Source organism: Moschus berezovskii, chromosome 9 (assembly GCF_049115385.1).
Source record: "Moschus berezovskii isolate FMDL1 chromosome 9, NW_MosBer_1.0, whole genome shotgun sequence".
Lineage (NCBI taxonomy): Eukaryota > Metazoa > Chordata > Mammalia > Artiodactyla > Moschidae > Moschus > Moschus berezovskii.
The window spans coordinates 24639574-24666009 of NC_142468.1; the positions used below are offsets into that span (position 1 = coordinate 24639574).

Genomic DNA, 26436 nt, shown 5'->3' on the forward strand with positions numbered 1-26436 from the left:
TACCGTTTTTTATTCTATCCTTCATAACTATTCATATTCATAGCAATATGAATTAAAAGTATGGCAATAATCTTGGGAGAAGTAAATCAGACCTAAGATTCTTCGGAACTTCTTTTTAAAGCCCCAGAAATAGGAGATCAAGGTTAAATAGAGCCAGAAATTATTTACTACAGTATTTTTATTTTTCTTCTATTGTATTTATATCATATACCATTTCAGAGATTTTAATTCTATTTATCTTGAAAAGGTATACTCAGGAGAAGGACCAAGCACTCTGAGTCTGAAAAAAACTATTGTTAGTATGCCTATATGATGTATGGACAGCACTGAGTGACTATAAGGTATTGTTCTCCTTCAAAGTGTTGTCCTGGGTCATGAGATTGGCCATTATCTCAAGTATTTGGAAGATGTTACATAATAGTGTTCGTAGTGAAGATTCTTACTGCCTAATTTTATTTTTAGGAAAAAAAAAAGTATCTTAGTTATTCCCAAAGAGTCTGAGTTAAAAGAAGTCTATTAACTCAGAACAGATGTATCTACTTGCCAGATTACCCATAATGAGACTCTAACATTGAATATTTCCCTTGACAACAGAAATGGAATCATCAAGGTTCTATCACTTGAATCCAGCACATAATTTAGAATCCTGCTGACACATCCAACAAGGGACAGAAGACACACTCAATGGAAAAGCTCCAAATGAAGTCTCATGAAAAGATCCTCAGAAAATTATACAATTGTGTAAGAAACACAGATTTTTGGGGAAAAAACAGTTTTTAATTTGCATTGGAGCCAGAATGCTATTAAATCAAATGCAATGTTAGTGTGGCTTAAAGGTCATCTACCCTGCCAGTTTAATCTTTATTTCATAAATGTGAGCATGAAGCTACAGCTCAAAAAGAAAGAAAGAGGTAGGGAGAAAGAGACAGAAAGTAAAAAAAATGGAGATGAGAGGACAAACCAATCTGATTTGGAATTACCAGTCAGCAGAAGTTTGGGGGGAAAAAAAATCACCGAGTGAAATCGTACATTTACTCTGAGAGAGTATCCTTTCACATTGCCTTCTAGGTGATCTCTGAGCTCCTCCAGCTTTCGATGGAGCTACATGTAAACATCAGAAAATGAATTGAAAAAGCAACTTGTTCTCTTTTCAGTTTTCCTTTTTCCTTTTAAAAATAAGATCATAGCGTTATACATTCCTCACTGCCTTTGGCAAACATCTCAAAACATCAAAGATCTTTGTACAGTGCAAGAATACGTGCTCAATAAATTGTGACTAAGAAGAGAATATTTTAATTAAAGCATCTTTTCTCCCCAAAGTGTTAGAGAAAATAAATATCATAACTATTCTTATAATTCCCTATAGATTCACTTTAAAACTTTCTATTTTGCAGAAATATGGAAACCTTTCTTTCCCAAACATCTTTATGATTTAAGGCTTCATCCATATCCAAGTAAATGGACTGAATCCTAAAATGTACATTTTGTTCTTATTATATGTATATACACAATCATACTGTATATACACTTAAAAACAATAAACATATAATTACAACTTGAAGTTCTATACATCCAAAAGCTTAACTTCAAGATCAACACAGGTGTACTCGCACATATAATCCAGTTTATAGCAGATGGTGCTGCAGTTATGAATGCTATTTAATCTTTATTTCACTATCAGTCATTTCCAAAAAGTTAAGTCAAACTGCACCTTCTCACTTGAATTTGAGTTATAATCCAGTCTCAACAATAATGGATCTATGGCCCCTTAAAAATTAAAATATGATACCTCACAGGTAGACAATGAGGAATGCTACTGATATATCATCAAGATACATAAAGTCATATTTTTCTGACTAAATAATTTCAGTTTGCCTTGCTTTTGAAACAGGCATATAACCAACACTTCTAAGCCCCTCTGATTATTCTTAGTGAAATAATAACAAAAAAATGCTACCCAGTATATAGCAGTGTTAGAGAACAGAGAAGATGGCTTGTTTGGAATAAAAGACACAAACATACAGACACACCCTCATCCATGTGCACTCATGTGTGCACACATACAGATAAATAAACAACAACAAAAAGTAAAATTAAGAAGGCAGAAGAGGCAAGGAGAGGAAAGAGTGCAGACATTAGTGCTTCATAAATTGTTAAATGGAAATAAATTGGAGGTAAAATTTTAAAATGACTTAATATTAGTCTAAAAGTAGTTACTGAATATTGGGACATTCCAGTACAGTGATTTATGTCATTGTGATTAATTGAGCAGTTACTATTGCTATTAGGACACATGGGATTGACATAGAAGAAGTGGCTAATTTTGAAGGAGGTTTCTCTGTGTATTTTTAAAATTCAGCAAACTTTCCAACTTGCATTTATGGTGGCAGCATTAAAAGTGATTGATTATGCCTAAGTCTCTTAAGGGTGATAACTTATTTATCTTTTCATCATGATTAAATGTTAGAGTATCAAGTGCCCAAGACATATTGACCAAATGGATATTTAACAACTACCAAATGGTACCATTAGATCAACTTAAGTGGTATATTAGTAGGCCACATACACAAATGGGCAAATATTTAGATAAATATCAGTTTCTTTCGATTATTATACCAATTTTTAACTTTTGACAAATAAAACAAAGGGGATTAAGAGTGCTTACTATTAGCTATATGTGAGCTCACTATAATAGCATCATATGAAATTCCTTTTCTAATTAAGATTTTATATATATGTGATACATGTTATTAACTCATAATAATTATTTTTCTGTAATGAACTACAAATGGTAATGGCACTAAAATACATTTAATTACTTTTAACAAAAAAAGGGGGGGAATACAATAATCTGAAAATAAATGCTGGTTCTCTGTGTAACAGGAATTTAACACATAGTCAGTGACATCAATCAGAGGAACGGTTTACTCTGGAGCCCCAAATTATAGGCACCTGAAATGAGGCAGGTGCCCTTTCTCTTGTTTGTGGTGCCACTCAAAGCTAGTTATTTGACAGCTTGCCTTCAGCTGGTTGCTCTATGTGTAGCTGAAACAAACAAACAAAAAATATGACCCAACAGCCAATAAAAATACTAAAATAAAACAAAATGGGATGGTGAAAAATGGAAAAAGCCCCCTTCCTCCCTCCACCCTCCAAAAAGGAAGAAGTGTAGGCTATAGACGAAATCTTGCCAAAAAATGTTAGAAACATATTTACTTTGAGGGATCCAACTCTACTAGCAACTCCTTTGCTTTCATCCGGCCGTCTAATTTGCTACAATGAGGGAAGATGGGTAAAAAAGACAGAATAAAGAAAAAGTGAACTTAAAAATTTTTCTAAACATTAGTAAATAATACATGCAAAAACATCAATCGACTCTGAGATATGTCCTAGGAGGCCAAGGAGTTAAGTAACTAACCCAGAGGCTATATGACATGCTCTGTAAATAGGCTGGTTGCTAGAATTCAGTCTTTGTTATGACTCTGTTCCTAAGATGAGGAAACGGGCACTTACTTTTGGTTATCTTGGGGACTTCTGATGAAGCAGTATCTGGAGTAGTGTTACATTTGCATTTGGCTTACAAAAAACAAAGAGTTACAAGTATACCTATGCAGAAAACTTTGTCTCTTTTAGTGTCTATTCCATTGTAATATCAGAAGACAACAGTGGTATTACTAGATGCATGAGTGTTCCATAAGTGGAGAGATCAGTCTCGACAAGCATCATTCTTGATAGGTGACAGAGTGAAGTTCCCCTGCTTGCTGACCCAAGCATTGAGGTTATTCAGCTGTCACTGAGGTTCCCAATTAAACAATTGTGCTGCCCAACCAGAAAATTTTAATGCCAGACCAAAGTTAGATACATTCACTCCCTCAAAACTTTCAGTTATTTCAGCTGAATTTTCCTCTTGGGTAAGACAACAGAAAAGAAAAGAAAACTGCTATTTTAGAAATTTGTTTCAAATCACTGTGTAAATGAGAAAAGGAAGATTCTAAACCCAAAGTGTTTTTATTAGATGAGGTATAAACAAGAAATCCCTTTGCCTTTATTTTAATAGAGCTGTAACAATAACTAATATTTTGTTTGAAGAGGAAAACAAACTGAAAAAAAGAGTCAGGGGAAACTGAAAGGAAGCTTCAGATCAAGCGCTTTTACATTATGGCTTCCTTCATGTTCAGGATGACGGTCTCCGTTGAGACCAGCATAGCTCAAGTTAGTTGTGATGGTCTTGCTTGTATTAGGAGACAGTAGATGAAGTATCCATGTGATACCAAATTCCCAGTGTTAAAGTCCTCAGGAAAAATAAGAAATTTGACCATATTACAAAATTATAATTTCTGGAGGCAGGCTACTGTTTTATCTTTTTTACAATATCTTTGATAGCATAAAGAGATTGCTTAGGAATAATACTGAGAAAATTGGATTTTCACTTTGAAAAGAGCATCTTGGTCCATAAGAACTGAGTCAACTTTCGGTTTTACTTGATATAGTTTTTATTAATTCTTCAACACTAATTAAATGTTATATCCTAACGATAATCACTGATCCTTACACAATTTTTACTTGAAAAAAATCCTCAAATTCAGAAACAATGGATACTAATTAAAATGGAAACATTCTATAATAAAGGGCCTCTGATGGACAGTGTGTTCATAATGTCTAGTCATTTTCTTATGCTATTTTATTTGATATCAGAGAACATCTTTATATCAAAAGCTGTTTTTCCATTTTAAATAGATATTCACAATATCTTGATTATAAACTATGTAGTTTTATATAAAAATATTCTAATACCTTATGTTGCTTTCTAAAAATGTTTAGGAACTGAATTATTGTATATTAATAGTAACATGTGAAACACCGTTTTCTACATTATCTTTTATATCTGGAAGGCTTAAAATTACAAGTCCAGCAACAGGAGGTCAAGGTTACATAGGATGTTAATGACAAACCCAAGAACAACATCCACCATTCCTGATTTCTACTTTAAAGTTGTACTCCCTTAATAGGCCTGGAAATAGGTTGGGAAAAAACCTGATGCTTATAAGAGGCTGTATTAAGTATACATGTCCCTGTGTGTCTATTTGTCTATTTATCCAATTTATGTTAGAAATTTTGTTACTATACTAATGCACGGAAGAAAATTTTCCTAAATCATTTCAATTCCAAATGCAAGTGCTAGTACAGAAGTTTAAAGAATGAAATGTAAGAAAAGACAATCACCATGAACTCTGGATGTGAGACTATATACAAAATTAAGCAAAGATTTTTAGGAGTAGAGAGCTCATCTATCAATGCTTGACACCAATTTTCTGTATTTAAATCTGATTTTGCAAATTCTTAACTATCATGAGAGGAAGACTTTAGAAAACCAATGTGGTTATCAACGCTACAAGTGGTTATAATTCAAATGTCATGTGATTTTATTTTTTGCTCCTGACACAGGTAATAATTCCTAATATTGAAAAACTTCAGAAAGAATTTGAAAATATAAAATTTGAGTTGTAGAGAGAAGTTAAATCATAGATTTTAAAATATAATGCTCTCAAATCATAGATTTTAAAATATAATGCTCTCATTTATTCTAGTCAACACTTAATCATCAGTTATGATGGAGTAGCATAAATAAAAGAAATTCACAGCTATCCAGATACCAATTACTTTTTTACTTTGATTAGAATTTAAAAGAAATCATAAAAGATTAGCATTTGGATAAAATGAAATTGATTCTTCATGATAATTATAAAAGCCTCACAATGATAGCTAATTTGATATATATTTTTCTGTGAGACTAAACATTCTCCATTAATAACTAAAAGAGGTTAAACTTCAAATGTTTATACTCCATATAAGATCACTGCAATATAAATGAAGTTTGAGAACTGGATGTAAAGAACTGTAGGGATTATGGGTTGGTTAAAATTATTAGTTTATTTACACATATTGAAAACTAAAATGTTACCTGCAAAACAAAAAACATTATCACTAATGATTTCTGTACCCTGAAGAAATCCTTCTATAAATATTTTTTACTGAGATTGTAAAAGAAATAAATTAGGGGATCAAAATCATTTCAATCTTATATTCAGCCTCTCAGTTAGAATATATTAACAAGATATCCATTAAAAATTGTCTGAGAAGACTGCACTGTATCATTTCTTTGGCAGCATTCTGGGAATATTTCTTTAGGAATTAATTACTGGGTAATCTACCCTAAGGAATTAATTATGAGGATGTGGCCTCTAAAGTTGTGAAAAGACTGCTATTTGTATTCATCTTTTTAAAAAAAGAGATAGAATTATAGATATGCTGCTGCTGCTGCTAAGTCGCTTCAGTTGTGTCTGACTCTGTGCGACCCCATAGACGGTAGACTACCAGGCTCCCCCGTCCCTGGGATTCTCCAGGCAAGAACACTGGAGTGGGTTGCCATTTCCTTCTCCAATGCATGAAAGTGAAAAGTGAAAGTGAGGTCGCTTAGTCGTGTCTGACTTAGTGACCCCATGGACTGCAGCCTACCAGGCTCCTCTGTCCATGGGATTTTCTAGGCAAGAGTACTGGAGTGGCTTGCCATTGCCTTCTCTGAGACTTATAGATATATTATGCAACAAAAGGAAATGCCTGGATGTTCACACAATATGAGTTGCTGATTCCCTTTGATTTATCTTGGTTCTCCAAAACTGAGCTCTGTAAATACTGTAAAAGTATTTCGATTATTAACAAAGCAGGAAATTATCCCATCTCACCCTTATCTCTCTTGAAAATAATTAGTTGTAAGCAAAATGTCAATATTTTTTCAAAGGTAAACATGCAAGGTTTTGAAGTATAAAACATCTTTATATTAGTTTCTGTAACAAAATATGAAACTTCAAGAAATTTTTGGATTCTAAAAGTCATGTTAAGTGCCCATTGTATCTTTTATTTAGGTACCAAGGTATAGGCCACTGCTTGAACTTGTGCCAGGTGATTCTTCCAAAGGTGTCTCTTCTCCAAGCACCGGGTCTAGGCTTTTCTTGACCAGTCTGAAGAAGTCTGAGGGCATCTTTCCTTTCCTGGACAACTTTATCTAATGCATCTATGGAATCTACTACCTTTTCTAAGTGCTCCGGGCTTGGCATTGGCAGTCTCTGCCGCTTAGCTTCCTGCTCTAGAGTTAGGAGCATGTTTCTTTCAGGAGAACATACCAAAGTTTATGTAAATCTTCATTACTTCTGTTCCTTAAATGCTGACAGGTCCACAAAGCTCCAGCTTTTACCTTTTCTTCCGGTCCTCTTGTAGACAATGTGGTATGAAGTAATCTACACTGGTGAAAAGATGTTACATTTGGTGTATTCTTAGTCAACAGACTAAGAGAAAACCTGCAACCTGTGCTAGCAAGGGCCTGAGAACTTATTAACGACGTAGAAGCATTCAGAGCGGCCAAGACTCTTCTGCAGAAAACAGCCAAACTGGCAGCAGCCATCTTTTCACATCAGCAAGCAGTGGCCTATACCTTGGTAACTAAATAAAAGATACAATAGAAAACGATTCTTTGCAATGCCCTACATGGAACGTTATGTCAGATTGAGAATTGAGAAACAAGCCTGCATCAAAGCAAGGAAGATAAGTTTAGCACGAAAGAAAGAAAAGTTTCTTCAGAAAAAGTTTCCACATCTTTCTGAAGCCCAGAAGTCAAGTGCTGCCTAAGACATCTTAACCATAATTTACTATTTTGTTTTTCTTGGATTACATACAAAAGTAAATACTAAGTGGTTTATAAATAACTTGTGTTTTTAGTCAAAGGACTGTGGACTGTTTTAAGAGTTATTATGCCATGTTAATTTTGGAAGTGGTCAAAATCAGTTATAAATTTCCAGTGGTCAAAATCAGATTAAATTTCCATTTTATAAAAAAAAAACAACAAAGGTAAGTGCCCATATCACTAGGTGTATGCATAATACTTCTTTTTAGTGGCAAGATTTTGGTGAAGAATTGTGAGAAAAGGTTACATATTTTATATATTTGTTTTATTGATGGGAGAACTCAGGTCTTAGGATCAGTAGCTTTGTGGAGACCTATAAATTAAAAAAAAGTAAATAGCTGGTATTAAATTCTCTGGCTCTGAGATCTCTTCATGAAATCTGGGCTCTCATCTACAGAATGATTTATGTAGATTTCCCCTTTTTCTCCCCTAATATATTTTGTATTGATTTAGATTAAGATTGTTTAGATTAAAAAAACAGTTCTGTTTGTTTGTCTTAGGGATTGAATTATTTTGTTTTTAGAATTATCTAATGTACGTTTAGAACTACCTTGAGAAACAGACATTTTTAACATGCCACTTTTTAAAAAAAGTATGGGTATCACTGACAGGAGATAAAACTTTTTTCTTAGAAATTGTCTTCTAACCAATATCACTTAAAATATATTGATACAGCTATAGACTGCTTCTGATAGTTATGATCGGAGAAGGAGGTTTTTAAAAAGTTTTACTTGAGAATTCAAAATTTAAACAAATTTTTGAATAAAGAAATTCTTTCTGGGATCTGGTTAATATTTAAATTCACTGTATTTTAGGCCTTTCAGTAAAACTGGTGCTTCATTGTAAAATAATTCTGTTTCACTTGCGATTTATTAAGGCAAAGTAAAAAAAGAAGGAAGAAACGAAAATGAGAGAGGCAGCAATTCTGTGCATCAAGGAAAAATAATCTAATGCATTTCTAGAGAAAGGCAAACCGATAAAAAGATAGAGAAGATCAAGGAAATACTGCAAAGAATAATGAAGAAATAAGAAGTCAAAAATAAGAAATCTTGGTAGCAAGTAACAGATCCACCAACTGCCCCCTGGCTTACAAAAAATTTGTATACTTAGGAAATCCTTTATTTTAAAGGCTATGATTTCTAATGGCTTATTATCATTTCAAATATTTTTATTTTACTACACATTTATTATACATATTATTTTGATCCCTAAGTTTCTATGATAGCTTTGATTTTGAAATGATGCAATCTATACAAAGTTAGACTTTTAAGCATGCTATTTCTTGCCCACTATCTAGAGAATAATTCAATCCATGATCTTTTTTCCCCAAATTTCTTATCTGTCTATAAAGAAATTAAGAAGCCCATTATAGGTGCAGTATAAAATAGTTATTAGGTACTTTGGAATAGGTAACTTTTAAATAGTATAGTGTATGTTCTGAAGAATTATTATTTATATAGGAGATAGAAAAAAGTTTGTATTAAAACTTCAACTGAAATATAATTTTCTATCCAATAAGATTAGGAATAGAATGGTTTAGCCTGCATAGAAAAATACCCTGGTATAAATACAATTATAAACACAAGCAAATAGTTGGTTTTATGAAGCAGGCAAAAGACACCCATCCATGTCATTACCAGATCCTGTCTAAATAACAAAACCAGGAAAACTTATATTTTTCTGCTCCAGTAAAAAATTTAGATTATAAAATGACCTATAATTTAATCTCTATGCAATTTTGCTTACTACTTTTTTAAACTATATATTTTATTTTGAGCATTTTCCCATGCCATTAAATATTCTTAAATATGACTTTTTAGATTACATAAATAACTCATATATACATATATATTGTAAGTTATATAACCATAGACATTAAGGTTGATTCTGTTTCATGAATATGAATAATGCTGTGATAAATAATCTTATAATTAAATCTTTCATTCTCTGTTCGATAATTTCCACCAAAAAATTTCTGGAAATAATACCATTGGTTAAACAAAATATTTTTAAAATATATAGCTTGTTTACAATGTCATACAAATTTATATTTCTGCTAGTGTGACTAGGAAGATTCATGTCGCTGCTCATTATAGCAGTGATTATAATTTTAAGATAGTTATCAATTTGACTATAAAAATTTTAATAGATTTCTAGTGAGAGTACATTTTTCCCCACATATTTCTTTGCTGATTTTCTGTTTTTATGAAACAGCTATCTACTGTTTCATAAAGGGCTAAGTAAACAGCCCTTTACTCATTATATTTATTTTATACCCTATAAGATGAGACGAGCTCTTTTAGACTATCAAAGCTTTGATAGATTTATTGTAATTTTTTTCCCCATATCTGCTCCACTATAAGATCTTTGAGATCAGGTTCAGTAAGTCCATCCACTACTATTCTTCTAAAACCTAGCACAGTATTTGACATAATGTACACTAAAAATACTCATTGAATAGATTTCTGAATTAATGTGCATTGTATCTTTAATGAAAGTAGAATGAAAAGGGAGAGTAGATAATCCTGAAGTTTTGGGCAAGAAAATACCTGGCAAATTTTGGTATATGTATCATTTAAAAATATAAAGATCTAAGAAATAGTTTAGTTTGGGATATGTTCTCTAGTAAAGTCATGAATAAGACATGGCCAGTTAACTATATAGATTTGAATTATGGCTATATCTAATAAATTCTGCTACTGAAATAATGATGGGACAGATTATTTTGTTGAGTTGCTTTTACACAAAACATACCCTAAACTTTTAGAAAGAAGTTTATAGGAATCAAAGATACTAAATTAAGCTGAAAGACAGTATTCTTAATTTCATTACTTGTATTTCTACTTTGACAAAATGCTAGTGAATACCAAGAGAAAACAATATTCCATTTAATAGAGGCAAAGCTTGAACTAAATGAAACAGATCTTAAACAAAGTTAGAATATTTTCAGTTAATAATCTTTATGTAGCAGCATGAAATGGAAAAGCTGACATTAAATTATTTTACATTAATTGGACATTGACATAATATCAGAGAGAAGGGCTAAAGTGAAAGATAATATTTATTCAGTCAGTATAGAAACTTATTTCAAAGGAACAGAATTATAGGCCTACAAGGATCTTTAGAGGCTACTTAACGGCAACCCACTCCAGTGTTCTTGCCTGGAGAATCCCAGGGATGGCAGAGCCTGATGGGCTGCCGTCTATGGGGTCGCACAGAGTCGGACACGACTGAAGCGACTTAGCAGCAGTAGCAGCAGCAACTTACTATCATGATGTTACAGATATAGAAACTGAGGTCTACTAGTTCTAACAAAATTATAAAGTGGCAGACCAGGGCTCAATATTTAGTGCCTGAAAGAGCAGTACTTTTACATACTCAATATTGTTGACTTTCAAATAACTTTGGATCTATAATTTTTAAACATCCATCAGTAAATCAGTCAAATGCAAATGCTTGAAACTGCTTCTTCCAGAATATTAAAATTGAATTCATGAAGATGCAAAAATGATCCATATGAATTATGGGAACCATGGGCCTAAAAGTCTGGCAAATACTTCCAACAAAGGTAGAATTAATACAAGTTGCTTTGTTTAATTAAGAGAAGACTCTAAAACATTTAACTTCCAGAAGATTATCACAGCATTATTTGTAAGACTAGGAAATAGGTAACAACTAGAATATGCAAAATAGGGACTGGTGAAAAAAACTATGCTATACCCACAAATTAGAATACTGAACAAAGACTGATATTAATGTCGTAAAAGATAATTTAAAAACATGGAAACATGTTCATGACATAGAAAGGAAAGAATGTTACTAAATGTATGAGACAGGTTATAATATTTATATAGTTTAATAACAATAGCTAATATTTAGTGATCGTTTCCTATATTTCAAACACTGTAGTTAATGATTTATATGCATTTTAAAATTTAAACCTTAAAATAACCCTATGAGGCAAATGGCATTATTTTTCATTTTACAGATGAGATAATTAAGGTTATAGAGATGAAGTAATGTTATGAAAGCCATACATATAGTAACTGAAAAAGCTGAGATTCAAGGCTAAGCCTGTCAGATTCCAGAACCTGAGCTCTTAATCACTGCCTTCTTATCATGATCCATTTATATAAAATATTTGAATGCATAGGAAAATAAACCCAGGATGATATAAGCAGATTTTTAACAGCTATTATTTATTAAAGGTGGTCTTACAGGAAATCTCTTTGTTTTTGCTTATATTAATTTTTAAAATTTTCTAAAATGATCATGTATATTACTTTTCTTAAATAATAATAATAAAAAGACCATGGCACTTGAAGACTGTCTAACCTATAAAACTGTTAACTATTAGCTAATACTTTCTGGTTAACTATATATTCTCAGGCGAGCTAATCAAATTTCATTTGCAGCTCAGATTTCAATGTGGTGATTGCACATTTCACAGTTAAGTTATACCTAGTTTCAATGAGAAATTAATTCGGTGAACATTAAAGGCTAAGAAAAGGATGGGGGAAATTCAGTTTTCAATTTTCATTGTACATAAAGGTAGAGGGGATGTTTAATCAGATTAATGAAGAAACAAAAATCAAGGTGAATCTTGTATACTTAGCAGAATGTTAAGAATAGTTAACAACCATTTAAAATAATTTGTAAACTAAAAATTCACAGCTAAAATACATTATTACTATCTTATTTTAGTTTTCTTCAAAATATGAAACAGTTTACCATACTGGAAAGTGCCTTTCCTATTAGAAAAGATATGAAAACCCTTTATTTGAAGTCTCAAAAATCTGTTTTTCTATCAAACTAGAATAAATAGCAAAACAAATGTTGTTATAAAGAAGGAGAAACTAGACAATAATGAATGAGAGTAGAAATAAGTTACTCAAAAGTCTCTAGGAGGCAGGCATTTAATGCAAACAAGTAAAGTAGCCTGGAAGGTATAAAGAAATCCATTTGAATATTAATATATGTCATCTGGCCCAGTAATATTGACATGATTTTTTAGAAAGCTGAAAACTGTTATTTTTATTTTAAAAATCTCACCAATTTTAGATGTTCCAAACTAATTATAAAAAAGGAAGTCATCCCCCAAAATATCCCTAATAAAATATCTTCCATCAACTAGGTTATAGCTTAAAAGAGGACTCTGTGTCCCTATAAGTAGAAAGGAGATTCTAGGGAAACATTAGTTGCTGTACAAATATAGAAGTAGTTTCACACTGGAAATGAGTAAGGCTAGCTGGAGATGTATTTTCTGGTTGTTATCTTCAAAAGATGTTGTGAAGAATTCTATTATTTTGAGTCAGGGAGGAGAAACTCTGTTCCCTGTCCTAGAATTAATCTGGATCAGAGTCAGGGTGAGTCATTTATATTAAGCATGGTACTGGTGGTCATTGATATAAAAAGGATAGATCTCTGGAATGAGAATACCACTGCAACATGGTCTAAACAAGAGAGACCCAGGATGCTTTGTAAGAAACATAAAGCACTCTGCTCATTTGATTATACCAATGGTTCTTTAAGTCTGTTCCACAGACCTGTGAGGGTCCCTAAGATTCTTTCAGGGGTCCACAAGGCCAAATGATTCTAATAGTAATATCAAGACATTATTTGCCTCCATGTTGACATTTGAAATGATGGTACAAAACCAATGGTAGTTTGGTACTACAGTAGAAATCTAGGCAGTGGATACAAATAGTGTGAATAGTTATTGTATTATTCACCCCTATGTCCTCAACAGTTTCATTAACATTGTCCTCTCAATGAAACAGTAAATACTAACTCAATTTAGTTAAAATTTGTCCCTTGAGTGTGACAAAACAGAAAGAATAAAATAAAACACTTCTGCTGTATAACAAAGAATGACAGGTGTCTCAAGTTAAAGAACTTAGGCAACAGTTTGAGTTGCAAGCTGAACTAGCCAGGTTTTACACAGAACACTATTTTTGCTTGAAAGAATGTCTCACAAACTATAACTATTCAGACTTTAGATGTTTGATAGACATTTTCTTGAAAATGAATGAAATGAGACAGTCAATTTAGTGAAAAAAAAAAACAAAACAGGGTTTGTTGGGTTTTTTTGGCCAAAGAAAAAACTATGTTTTAAGCAAAATTAAAATTATGGAAAATGGATATTACCATGAGCTTCCAATGCTTCCAAGGAGTTTTTAATGAGTTGGAGGTTATATTAATGAAAATGAATCTTGATAGAGTAAATACTTGGAAGAACTTATATTTTCCATGTGATCAAAAAATACATTACAAAAACATACCTGGATATAAGATCCATTAAACATTCAGGACCGACTGACAAATTTTTTTTTTCCCAGAATGAACAACTTTTTATTGAGGTATAGCTGACTTACTATGTTGCATTAGTTTCAGGTGTATAGCAAAGTGATTCATTTATACATATATATAACCTTTTTCAGATCCTTTTCATTATAGGTTTTTATAAGATATTAAATACAGTTCCCTATGCTATATAGTAGGTCTCTGTTTATCTATTTTATATATGGCAGTATGTCCAAAGGATTTTAATATATTGGCATATGAAATGGCCCTTGACAGGGCTAAATTCTACAATTCAACTAACTTTCAATATACTATCAACTGAACAATTTTGTTGTAGTGTCAAAGAAAATCCACAATTATATGAAAATGTTATTGAGATATTCCTTTCTTTTCTAACCACACAACTGTGTGAGGTTGGATTTATTTCCTTCAACCAAAACAACATATTCCAACAGACTGAGTACAGAAGCAGATATGAGAATCCAGCTGTCGTCTATTAACCCAGACATTGAAATGAACAGGAAAAAATGTAAAACAATGCCATCCTTTCTAGTAGAGTTTTTTAAATTTTGGAAAACATTACTTTTACCCTTAGCAATATTATTTAAATTAACATAGAAACGTCTTATTCTCAATTTAAAGCAAATAAATAACATTTTAAAAATTTCTAAGTTTTAATTATCAGTGCAATAAATATCACCAGCTATGACTCACATAAATAAGCCTTGATGTACTCAATAATTCCTAAGCATGTGAAGGGGTCCTGAGACCATTAAGTTTGAGAACTGATGGATCTGACCAACAAAGTTGAGAATATTATTGCTCAGCAACCCTCATCTCCATGAGATAGTTAACCAAAACTTATATTTTTATGTCCAGAGATGCAATTTATTACACTAAGTAATGTTATTCATTCAAAATGTTTTCCAACCTTTTTGGTGTTTGTTGACTCCACATGTAGAACCCATACACTTCTACAATGTCATTAACAGCTGAACAGTTGTTGATGCGCCAATGTTGGTATAACTTCAGACAAAAGCAACGACCTGATGGTCAGTGTAGTTTTACTAATTTTCTTTAGGCGCTCTAAAACAGTAGAAAATAATGTGCAGGCCTTAGTGTCTTGACTCAGGCTAGAATTGTAGAACTTCTTGAGTCTCCAAAGACTTGGGAACCAATGAACTAGCCATATTACACAATCATCTTGGCGTTCACAAAGGAAAGTGTTGATAATATGGAATAGTTGGTAAAAACTAATATCACTAGGAAAAAAAACTCAAGAGAAAATATTACCTTGATACTAGATCAAATAATGCCATTTTTGTATGTAAAGGATATCCACTTCCTTTCAGATATAGACATTAAAAATTGTGAGTTAAGAAAATATTCTTTATCCAGAGTAATCTAAATTCCTTTGCTCAAAGGACAATAACAGAAGCCTAGAGAGGTTATAATTCTGCATTTTGTTTGAATGTAAGATTAGACATTACTACTAAAGGAACACATACTCCATAAGGATACTTTAATATATATGTAAAAATTATTTTATAAACTTTAGTTAGATAGGAAAATTCACTTATATTTTCTTTCTAAGAAGAGAAAACAGTCTGTGCACAAAGTTCTATTCTAACCTTTGAAGTACAAAGGAGTATGTGCAGAGATTGCCTTTATTCATCTATTTATTTTAGTCAAACTTCAGATGCTTAGGGAAGAAAAGGAAAATTGAACTGGTCTTTGTAAAAAATTCTCTCTTTTTAATGACATTGATAGGGAGTGGTGAATCGATTGAAAGTCTGGATTTTTTTTCTTTTCAGTTCTGGTCATTATTCTCTACATCAAGCCTCTTGATTCTAAAAGAGATGCTGCTGCCTTTCATAACTGAAAAGCAGAACTTATTTCATTTGTGAATCATATTCACTTTAACACAGAATTTGTTACAGAATTATTCTTTTAGCAAACCATTTTTTGGGAGATGATCATCATTTTAGAATTTGAGTCCTCTAGAGATTGCCCATTCATAGAATCTATATACTATCTGACTTTTTGGCTTAGGCACTATTTTACTTAGGGCAATGCAAGATTAAAATCTCAAGTTTGTTGTTAAAATATATTTCACTGTGTCCTCAAGCCAAAGGAGTGAAAATCACTTGTCATTTCAGTCAGATTTCATGAAAAGAAAATATCTGACATCAAGGAGAAATGAATTTCCCCATATACAGAAAAATATTATGTCAAATATATTTTTACCCTTAGCAATATTTTTTGCTGGAGACAATGCCATCTATATAGAACTTCAGAAACGATAATACCCTGTCTTTATGAGATTGTGACGAGTGTACTGAAAAGGAAATCCAAACTTGGTTTGCTTGATAGATCATGTTTTCACTATAGGTGGAGAATCTTAATGGATTAAAGCACAATCTGGAATAAAATATTGCAGAGAGCAAATAAAATGTGAATTCAAAATAATTTGTAATACCAACATTATAGCTGTTGACCTAACAGGAATAGATGCATACATACAAATGGACAGGAAGTTTCTAGCTTAAATGCTGCCCCGTGATAAAACGTTACAGAGGAAAAGGTTGGAACTGTTAGTTTTTATTCATAATTTGGTTATTTAACCCTTCCGTATTTTCACAAAGACTAGGATAAGTGTTTCTGATGGCTATTCCCAGAGTATTATATACTTCTGCTGATAAATCATAAAACTTATTACACTTTATTATAATTTATAGTTGTCTGCTTTATCTGTGTGTAAAGCCAAGAATAGTGTTATTTGCCCACCGCTACTTTCCTAGCACCAGGCAAAGACTTATTTAATAGTTAATAACCCTGTTGGGGAGGCAAGGATTACCATTTTTATTATAGACAAAAAGCTCAGAGAAGTTGAACAACTTGCTTAATGCAGTGTAGCTTCAGGTAGAGAAGCCAGTATTTGAAACCAGGACTTCTAATATCAAGTCAAGTGCTCTTTCTAGTGTTGGACTTTTAAGACTGTATTGTATTTGTGATGTAAAGAAAATGTATTTGCACATTTTTTTCTGCACATGACAGATTGCATGCCTAATCTGAAATATGGGAGGGGGATTTTTATGGGGTTTGGCTAACAGTAATATGTACTAAAATTATAAACATTCCATCCAAGATTTAGTAACAATAATGATGTCAGATTCAACTTGTGTCCTGATTTTGTGCTAGGTAACAATCCTGGGATGTCTCATATCTTAGACTGAAAACATTCAAAACCAAAATGCATTAACAATTTTCCTTTGCTTTTTCATTTCTTAGTATAGTTAACAACATCATTTACCCAAAACTTAAATTAGAACCCTGACCTTCATTTTTATTTCTTCTCTGCCTTACATTTTTATGTTATAAAATTAATTTATCTAGAATATATTTATGTGCTAAAACCTATGGCCTTGAATTTTACTTAGTATGCAAAGGGGAAAAAATCACTATTTAAAATAAAGAAGAACTGATCTGAAGTTGGATTTTGAAGTCATTGAATTAGGTTATTTGTGTATCTCTGTATTTTTACAGAGAGTGTTTGAATAGTGAATACTACCATTAAAGCGGTCGTTATTGCTGAACATAATTCTCAAAGTCTCCACCTGGCAAAAAAGCTGTTATTTTGTTTTCATCATTTGTCATGTCCCCGGTGAAATGCTACTCCTTAGAGCTGCCTTCTCTGATCATCCAATCTGAGATTTCCCTCCTTTGACTTTCTACTACACTTTTTCACTTCTTCTTAGCATAAATTTCAATGTATCATTATTAAGTTATTACAAAAGTATATTTATTATAATTTGAAAGGTTATTTTTACATTATTTTAAAGGTTTTACTTATTATAATTTTTAAAGGTTATTTTAAATAAATTTATTTTAAAAATACCTATTTGTTTCAGCATACCTTTGACTAAATTGTAAACTCTATGGGGGAAGAGATTACATCTATCACTGATATAAAAGTACATGTTAAAGCATCTGCTGCTGCTAAGTCGCTTCAGTCGTGTCCGACTCTGTGTGACCCCATAGACAGCAGCCCACCAGGATCCCCCGTCCCTGGGATTCTCCAGGTGAGAACACTGGAGTGGGCTGCCATTTCCTTCTCCGATGCATGAAAGTGAAAAGTGAAAGTGAAGTCACGCAGTCATGTCTGACTCTTAGCAACCCAATGGACTGCAGCCTACCAGGCTCCTTAGTCCATGGAATTTTCCAGGCAAGAGTATTGGAGTGGGTTGCCTTGCCTTCTCCGTTAAAGCATCTAGTATACATCAATTAAGCAGTCTTATAATTTGAGATTTTCAATAGGAAGAGTAATTTGATTGTCTTCACTTCTTTTTAAAAAGTATTCAAATTAGTTTTTCTATTATATTACTACTCTAATTCAACCTTAAAAGTTCAATTTTAAAATTAAATAACACCAAAGCAATAATTTTATCTTTGAGGTTACATTTTGGTGTTGGTAAAATTATTTAAAAGAAACAGTATCATATTCCTAGGTGAAAATACAGAAGAAAAATTTCTGAAAAAAAAAAAGATTTTGAAATAACTGTTTTATTTGAATTCACTGTCAATTTGAACAGCTAAGCGTTATCTATGGAAAAATATCAAGACAAGCCACTTGTTATCCTAAAGTTTTGAAATAAGCAAAATAATAAATGTGATTTTTGGAGCAATTTTTAAAACCATATTTAATAACTGCATTTATTGACTGTATTTAATATTCTCCTAGTAATTAAAACATAACTCTGAAGTTTTAAAAAGGTCCAAGAACTTATATAAAACTTAGCTTTCAATATTTACGTACACAGTACAACACTAAGAAAAATATACTGTCTTAGATAATTCCACATTCCAATCATTAAGGTCTTAATATTTGTTGAATGAGTAATCTTTTATAGTGGACTTGATGTTTAGCTTTAATTGTTTCCCAGACTTCATAAATGAGTAAACTTATACAGCTGGAATTTAGTGAAGTCAAACAATAAATCATTCTTTTTTAAAAAATTTGTAAGATATGGATGAGATTCTTCTACCCAGTTTATGTCTTGATAACTCCATGTTTTCCTTCGGTTGAAGATGCAGCTGGCTGGCATTCAATGTATAAACATATAATAAACATTTTATATCTAGAATGTTTTTATAGTTTTTCTTCATGAAGATTTAAGACCTCATTTTTTTAAACTATACAATTAATTATCGGTGACTTTTGACACAAGTCTAAAAATGATTTTCAACAGTTAACACTCTGAAGACTGCTAAAAAGGATGGAGCATGTAATGTAAAAGCAACTGCACTACACATTTCAAGAACTGATTGAGATTGCTTCCAGTTAAATTCAACAATAACATTCATAAAACTCACAGAAAAGCTGGAATTGAGGAAGGGAGTTACATAAATCCTTAAATCTGATGACAGTGAAAAAGTCATAGTTTGAAAAATTACCTACAAACTTTTGAAATAAATTTACGGTATAGCCTGATAGCTAAAATCATATCCTACTAAATAAGAAGGAATGTTACTGTTTGCTTTTGATGCCAATAGTGGTCCACCCTATGGAAACTTGAAACTACAAATGACTAACTTTACAGGGAAGAGATATTCTAGGAAAAAGTATCATAGTCATAATTAGGTTTGCTTCTCAGTTTATCACACACAAGAATATGTCAGGCAGCAAATAAATATCTAATCTTCTCCCTGGCTCACTGCTTCAGTACTTGGGAAAAGTTATAAAAAATAAATACTCAGATTCTTCCTCCCTCCCCCAAAGGTTGGCATTAAAACTTTCTATCAATTTAGATTTGTTTCCAAATATTAGGCAGCAACATTCCAAGTTAAATATATTTGAAAAAATTTGGAATGATACTAGAGCAAGGAGTTACCCCTGCCTGGACAAGTTAAAAAAAAAAAATCCTTTTGGTGATATCATTTAATTTTGTTAATCTTGCTGTTTATTGGCCAGAAACACATTCACCCTCTGCATAAATAAATAACTTCATATCTATACAAATAAGTATGCTAAAAAATAAGAAATCTACAACAAAGAAACAGGAATTACAGAAAGTGATACCTATAGCTGTGAGGTAGTAGGCATTTTGAATGAAATTTCTATTCTATTGTTGGCCTAATACAACAATTTGTGAAACATTAGGTAAAAACTATGTTATAGCCCATTAATTTTTCATTGTAATATCTTACATGCAATCCAACCTTGACAAGCAGAGGGAAATACTGGTTAGTTTTCCCAGATGTATATAGCAGGTGTAAGGTGCCAAGAAACTATACTTACTTTTGGTGTCGGGCAGGAAGCTGTAGAAAGGCGAGATGTGGCCTGAGCACGAGGAGATTCTGAAGGAGTAGTACTGAGGGAGGCTGTGTCTCGTGGGAGCACCTGAACGCCACGAGAAATGATGGAATCTGGAATCTGAACAAGAGGAACAAGTATGGTTAATATGCTGAAAATACCAATAACATGCAAAATCAATACCCACACCAAACATTTTTTTATTTTTTGTGGGGGGGTGGTGGCGGCGCATATAGTCAACATGTAGTCAAAGCTGTGGTTTTTCTAGTAGTCATGTACGGATGTGAAAGCTGAACCATAAAGAAGGCTGAGTGCTGAAGAATTGAGGCTTTCAAATTGTGGTGGTGGGGAAGATTCCTGAGAGTCCCTTGGATTTCAAGGAGATCAAACCAGTCAATCCTAAAGGAAATAAACCCCAAATATTCATTGGAAGGACTGATGCTGAAGATGACACTTCAAGACTTTGGCCACCTGATGTGAAGAGCTGACTCACTGGAAGAGACCCTGATGCTGGGAAAGACTGAAGGCCAGAGAAAGGGGTGGAAGAGGATGAGATGGTTGAATGGCATCACTGATTTAATGGACACGAATCTGAGCAAACTCTGGGAGATGGTGAAGGACAGGGAAGCCTGGCATGCTGCAGTCCACGGAGATGCAAAGAGTCAGACACTAAATGACTGAACATCCTTTGCCGCTCAGCTCACAGATATTTGGTCTCACTTACTGTTAAGTATGACTGCATCCAAAAATTTCGGATAAGGCAGAAATCTTCAGAGTCAATATATTTTCCTTGACCAAATAATATTTCATCAAAGCTTTTTTATGAGGCAGTATAGAATTATAGAGAGGAGTAAAGTGTTTGGCATTCATATACTGGCTCTGCCATTTAACAACTATTTTAATTCCTAGATATTTTCCATTTCCCTTTCAGATTCATACCTTACCCTTCTTCACTCTCTCTGCACCAAGCTAAACTGTACAGATAGAATCAACAAGCTATTTTGTGCTCTCTGATTTCTAGCTGGGTCAGGTAAGAGGTACTATCAGGAAACTGAAGAGTTGGGGGAGAATAAGGTCTGATATTTATTCCCTTGGTTTCCTCTCCAGCAGGTCACTGTAGGCTGGCTAAGATCAGAGGCCCTGTTAGATGACCTGTGCTTACAGCTCTTTTCTGGATTCCAATTACCTGCTCTCTTTTTTGCCCCATTAGGTCCAGGAGTATTAATGATACCCATTATTACTAGTTCCAGGGTGCTGAATCATATTTTGTTGCTTTCTCTAAAATCTTTCCATGCTTTTATAAATATCATAGTCCTTTATTAAACTCTTCACAATTATCCATTTAGGTATGCTGTGACTTCTGCTGGGATACTGATGGATATAATTTTTAAACTGTCATTTCCTTTATCTAAAAAATGTGGATAAATGATAGCATTTACCTCACCAGATTACTGCTGAGGGCTAAATAAAATAATGCATATAAATTATCTAGCGCTTACAAGTAGTTAATACTTAATAAATATTAGCTATTGTTATTATTATGTTATACACTAACAACTGATGTAAGTGAACATCACTACTGTAAAAACATACAAATGTAGGACAAATACTGTGGCTTATTTGTCTTTAAAATTATTAATATTTATGTTGATTATAAAATTTGTTATTTAGGGCTATGAATAATTTAGTTCATATTCTGGGCTAGTACTAGTGAGTACAGGTCTTTTAATCTGAAAATGACAAGCTGACCACTTCCAAGCTTTATGCACAAGAGGGGAAATATGTATGATGAAAGAATAAGCAATTAACATTCAATCAAAATATTACTATGTGCAAAGAAGAAAACAGCAGCCAGACTTTGTGACTGGAAAGGTACTCTTTATGCTTATACATCATCTCTTTCTCACAAAGGAAATACTACTTCCACAGGGGCTCTTTCATTTAGTTTCCATACCTACATCTTCAATACCAAAGGTACTGCCATAATTTCCGGGCTTAATTTTTGTGATTTATGAACAATATCTGAATAATTATGATGAAAAGCAGTGGGAATTCTGAGAAGAAAAATGGCTCCATTTGCTAGTATACTTAAATACTGAATTGCAATAAATATTTTAAGAAACAGAGGTAGAAGCTCTTCTCTAATTTAGAAGAGCTATATATTGCCACTTACATCTAATAAAAAGGGCCAAGTATTGGGAAGAAAAAGGTCAAATGTTCCTACTGTATTTCACATAGTACCATGTTTCTTTCCTTCATGGAAATTACCCACACTTATACTACATTTATATGCGTGCTAGTTTGGTCAATGTCTATCTCTTATACCAGAATGCATTGTCATGATGATGGTACTAAGTTTTTGCTACTACTGTATGTCCAGTGCCTAATGAAGCATCTGCACAAAGTAGTATACATGTGTGATTTCCAGACTTACACACACACACACAATTTTCACCTCCACCCCTTCAATAAACAAAAGAGTAGGAAATTTGAGGGAGAAGGTAAGATTAAACTGTGAGGTACAGGGACTTCCCTGGTGGTATAGTGGATAAGAAACTGCCTGTCAATGCAGGAGATACATGTTTGATAACTGGTCCAGGAAGATTCCACATGCCACAAAGTAAGTGAGCCTGTGCACCACAAGTATTGAGCCTGTACTCTAGAACCCAGGAGCCACAGCTACGGAGCCCACGTGCTACAACTACTGAAGCCTGCATGCCCTAGAGCCTGAAGACACCATAATAGACAGCACAACTATAGACTAGCCTCCACTCATGTCAACGAGAGAACGCCCACACAGCAATGAAGATCTAGTATAGCCAAAAATATAAATAAATAAATGAATAAAAATTAAAAATACTGTCAGGTACATACTTTTGTATTACTAGCTTGGAAATGTACAATAAACGATTGGAAATATGAGTCTGGAGTCATGAAAAAGTTAGACTGGACATATACTTCGGGAATTATCATTGAAGGTGGTAGTTTCAGTCATGCAAATATTTCAGGTCATCCAAGGAAAATATGTAAAAGACCAAAGGTTGCTGGTATGAAAGTATTTCAGTCTGGAAAATAAATTATTTGGTCTTCCTATCGTTAAGAAATTGTTAGAGACAAAAGAGGAAAATCAAGACAGAGGAAACATAAGGGAAGAGAAAAGAAACTGTTAGGAAATGTTACAAAATATCAATTATTGGAGAGAACAGGAGTAAGATGAGAGCTGAAAAGATGCCCTTAGCAATTATATAAGATATACAACTATATACAATTATATAAGATACTACAAGTAAAGTAAACAAGAAAAAGTAGAAATGAGGAAGCAAGTGGGGATGATAAAGCAGTGAAATTTGTGGAGAGAGAAAAAAAAGACATTCACTAATATTCTTTTCTTTGGTGCTTGGAATAAAGATCTATTTGACAAGAAAAGGGGGAAATACAAGTGGGAAAGATTTCTCCAGGAGAGTCATAAACATCTGGAATAAATGCACTGATGAATGAGCATTGAGGATAACTAAGGCATTGGCAAAGGAATTCTCAACCATAATTGTGAATTCTTACAATAATAAAAAAATAAAATCAATTCTGTTGCAGTGTTTCTAAGTTTTCCTTTTTAGAGACATTATGAATGACTCTTGTTCATGTGTCATAATTCCCATATGCATTAATTCTAGGATGTATACAGTCAGAAACAGAATTGTTGGTTGCCTGTTGTGAATATCTTCTTTTACAAATTTCCAAATTGGTTAAACCAATTTAAAAGTCTATCAAAAGAAAATAGTAACAATTTGTCTTACTTCACAACTTAGCTCTACCTAGTATTGTCAGTGATATTTTTTCAGATGTGATAGACAGTAAAAATATCTTAAATTGGCTTTCTTCTTTCCTCATTGTTAATTAGAGTAAACACTTTTTCATATGTTTACCAGCCATTTAGGTGTTATCTTTTGTAAAGTTCCTGTTCAAGTCTTTTGCCCAATTTTCCCCTTATTGAGTCATTCTTTTTATTTAATTATTACATTTCTGTATCTATTTTGGAAAGCAAGTCTTTTACCAGTTTTATATGGTATAAATATCTATTCCTACTATGCAGCTTGCCTTCCAATTTCATCATGTATTCTGATGAACAGAATATTTTAATTTTTATTAAATTTTATTGATAGATAGTTAGCTATTAGATAGAAAACAAATCAATATTTTCCTTTATAGTTAGTGGGTTTTGTGTCTTAAAAGGAAAACTTCCCAAGTGACCTCAGTAGAAAGGTGGAGTAGGTAATGTCAACAGCCCATCCCTCACTAAACAAATGATTAAACTAACAAAAACTGTCAGAATCAACTTTATCAGAAATCTATAAACTAATCAAGTTTACAGCAGCCAAGAGAATGCTTAATGAAAAAAAACTCACAAAACTCCCAAATGACCCCCAACTACATAGCTCAGTGATGGCTGTGAAGATGACAGAGTCCACAACTCTGGTGAAGGTTCTGGGTACTGAAGGGGAAAAAAACCTTGTTCTCAAGAGGGCTGTTTGTTTCAACATTTCTAGTGGCCCACTGAAGGATATTCTCAAAGACCTGCTTTTATTTCCCCTATTTTGGAACTCCCAAATGGCTCAGGAAGCTACTGGAGGAGTTGTTGATGCTGTTCAGTTGCTCAGTTGTGTCCAACTCTTTGCGACCCCATGGACTGCAGCATACCAGGCTTCCCTGGCCATCACCATCTCTGGGAGCTTGCTCAAACTCACGTCCATTGAGTTGGTGAAGCCATCCAATCATCTTGTCCTCTGTTGTCTCCTTCTCCTACTGCCTTCAATCTTTCCCAGTATCAAGGTCTTTTCTAATGAGTCGGCTCTTTGCATCAGGTGGCCAAAGTACTGGAGCTTCAGCTTCAGCATCAGTCCTTCCAATGAATATTCAAGACTGATTTCCTTTAGGATTGACTGGTTTAATCTCCTGGCAGGCCAAGGGTCTCTCAAGACTCTTCTCCAACACCACAGTTCAAAAGCATCAATTCTTCGATGCTCAGCCTTGTTTACGATCCAACTCTCACATTAATTCATGACTACTGGAAAAACCATAGCTTTGATTAGATGGAACATTGTTGGCAAAGTAATCTCTCTGCTTTTTAATATGCTGTCTAGGTCTTTTCTTCCAAGGAGCAAGCGTCTTTTAATTTCATATCTGCAGTCACCATCTGAAGTGATTTTGGAGCCCAAGAAAATAAAGTGTCTCACTGTTTCCATTGTTTCCCCAATTATTTGCCATGAAATGATGGGACTGGATGCCATGATCTTCATTTTCTGAATGTTGAGTTTTAGGCCAGCCTTTTCACTCTCCTTTCACCTTCATCAAGAGGCTCTTCAGTTCCTCTTTGCTTTCTGCCATAAGGGTTATCTGCATATCTGAGGTTACTGATATTTGACCCGGCAATTTTGATTCCAGCTTATGCTTCATCCAGCCTGGCATTTCACATGATGTAATCTGCAAAGAAGTTAAATAAGCAGGGTGACAGTATACAGCCTTGATGAACTCTTTTCCCAATTTGGAATCAGTCTATAGTTCCATGTCTGGTTTTAACTGTTGCTTCTTGACCTGCATATAGGTTTTGGGGGCAGGTAAGGTAGTCTGGTATTTCCATCCCTCTTAAGAATTTTCCATAGTTAATTTTGATCCACAAAGTCAAAAACGTTAACATAGTCAATGAAACAGAAGTAGATGTTTTTCTGGAACTCTCTTGTTTTTTCTAGGATCCAGTGGATGTTGGCAATTTGATTTCTGGTTCCTCTGCCTTTTCTAAATTCACCTTGAACATCTGGAAGTTCTCAGTTCAAGTACTATTCAAGCCTAGCTTGGAGAATTTTGAGCATTACTTTGCTAGCATGTGAAATGAGTGCAATTGTGTGGCAGTTTGAATATTCTTTGGCATGGCTTTTCCTTGGGATTTTCATGAAACTGACCTTTTTCCAGTTTTGTGGCCTCTGCTGAGTTTTCCAAATTTGTTGGTGTATTGGATGCAGCACCCTCACAGCATCATCTTTTAGGATTTGAAATAGCTCAACTGGAATTCCATCACCTCCACTAGCTT

The 26436-nt window shown here is 33.3% G+C and overlaps 2 protein-coding genes across 6 annotated transcripts in view; both read right to left on the bottom strand.

Moving 5' to 3' along the window:
* The window catches only part of GPHN (gephyrin), a 546447-nt gene that overhangs the window by 193611 nt on the left and 326400 nt on the right, over nucleotides 1-26436 (bottom strand). For 2 of the 5 annotated variants that reach the window (XM_055436130.2, XM_055436132.2), the window contains 2 exons: nucleotides 20340-20474; nucleotides 3217-3273 (listed from right to left, as the gene is read on the bottom strand). In XM_055436130.2, coding sequence (XP_055292105.1) covers nucleotides 3217-3273; nucleotides 20340-20474 — 192 coding nt within the window. Of the gene's footprint in view, nucleotides 1-1029; nucleotides 1102-3216; nucleotides 3274-20339; nucleotides 20475-26436 lie in introns of all 5 variants that reach the window. The other 3 variants (XM_055436134.2, XM_055436133.2, XM_088839525.1) reach the window with 2 other exon arrangements.
* Nucleotides 5917-7308, bottom strand: LOC129562727 (large ribosomal subunit protein uL29m). Its single transcript, XM_088840284.1, has one exon. The coding sequence runs from the start codon at nucleotides 7158-7160 to the stop codon at nucleotides 6891-6893; it is 270 nt and encodes an 89-aa protein (XP_088696410.1). The 5' UTR covers nucleotides 7161-7308; the 3' UTR covers nucleotides 5917-6890.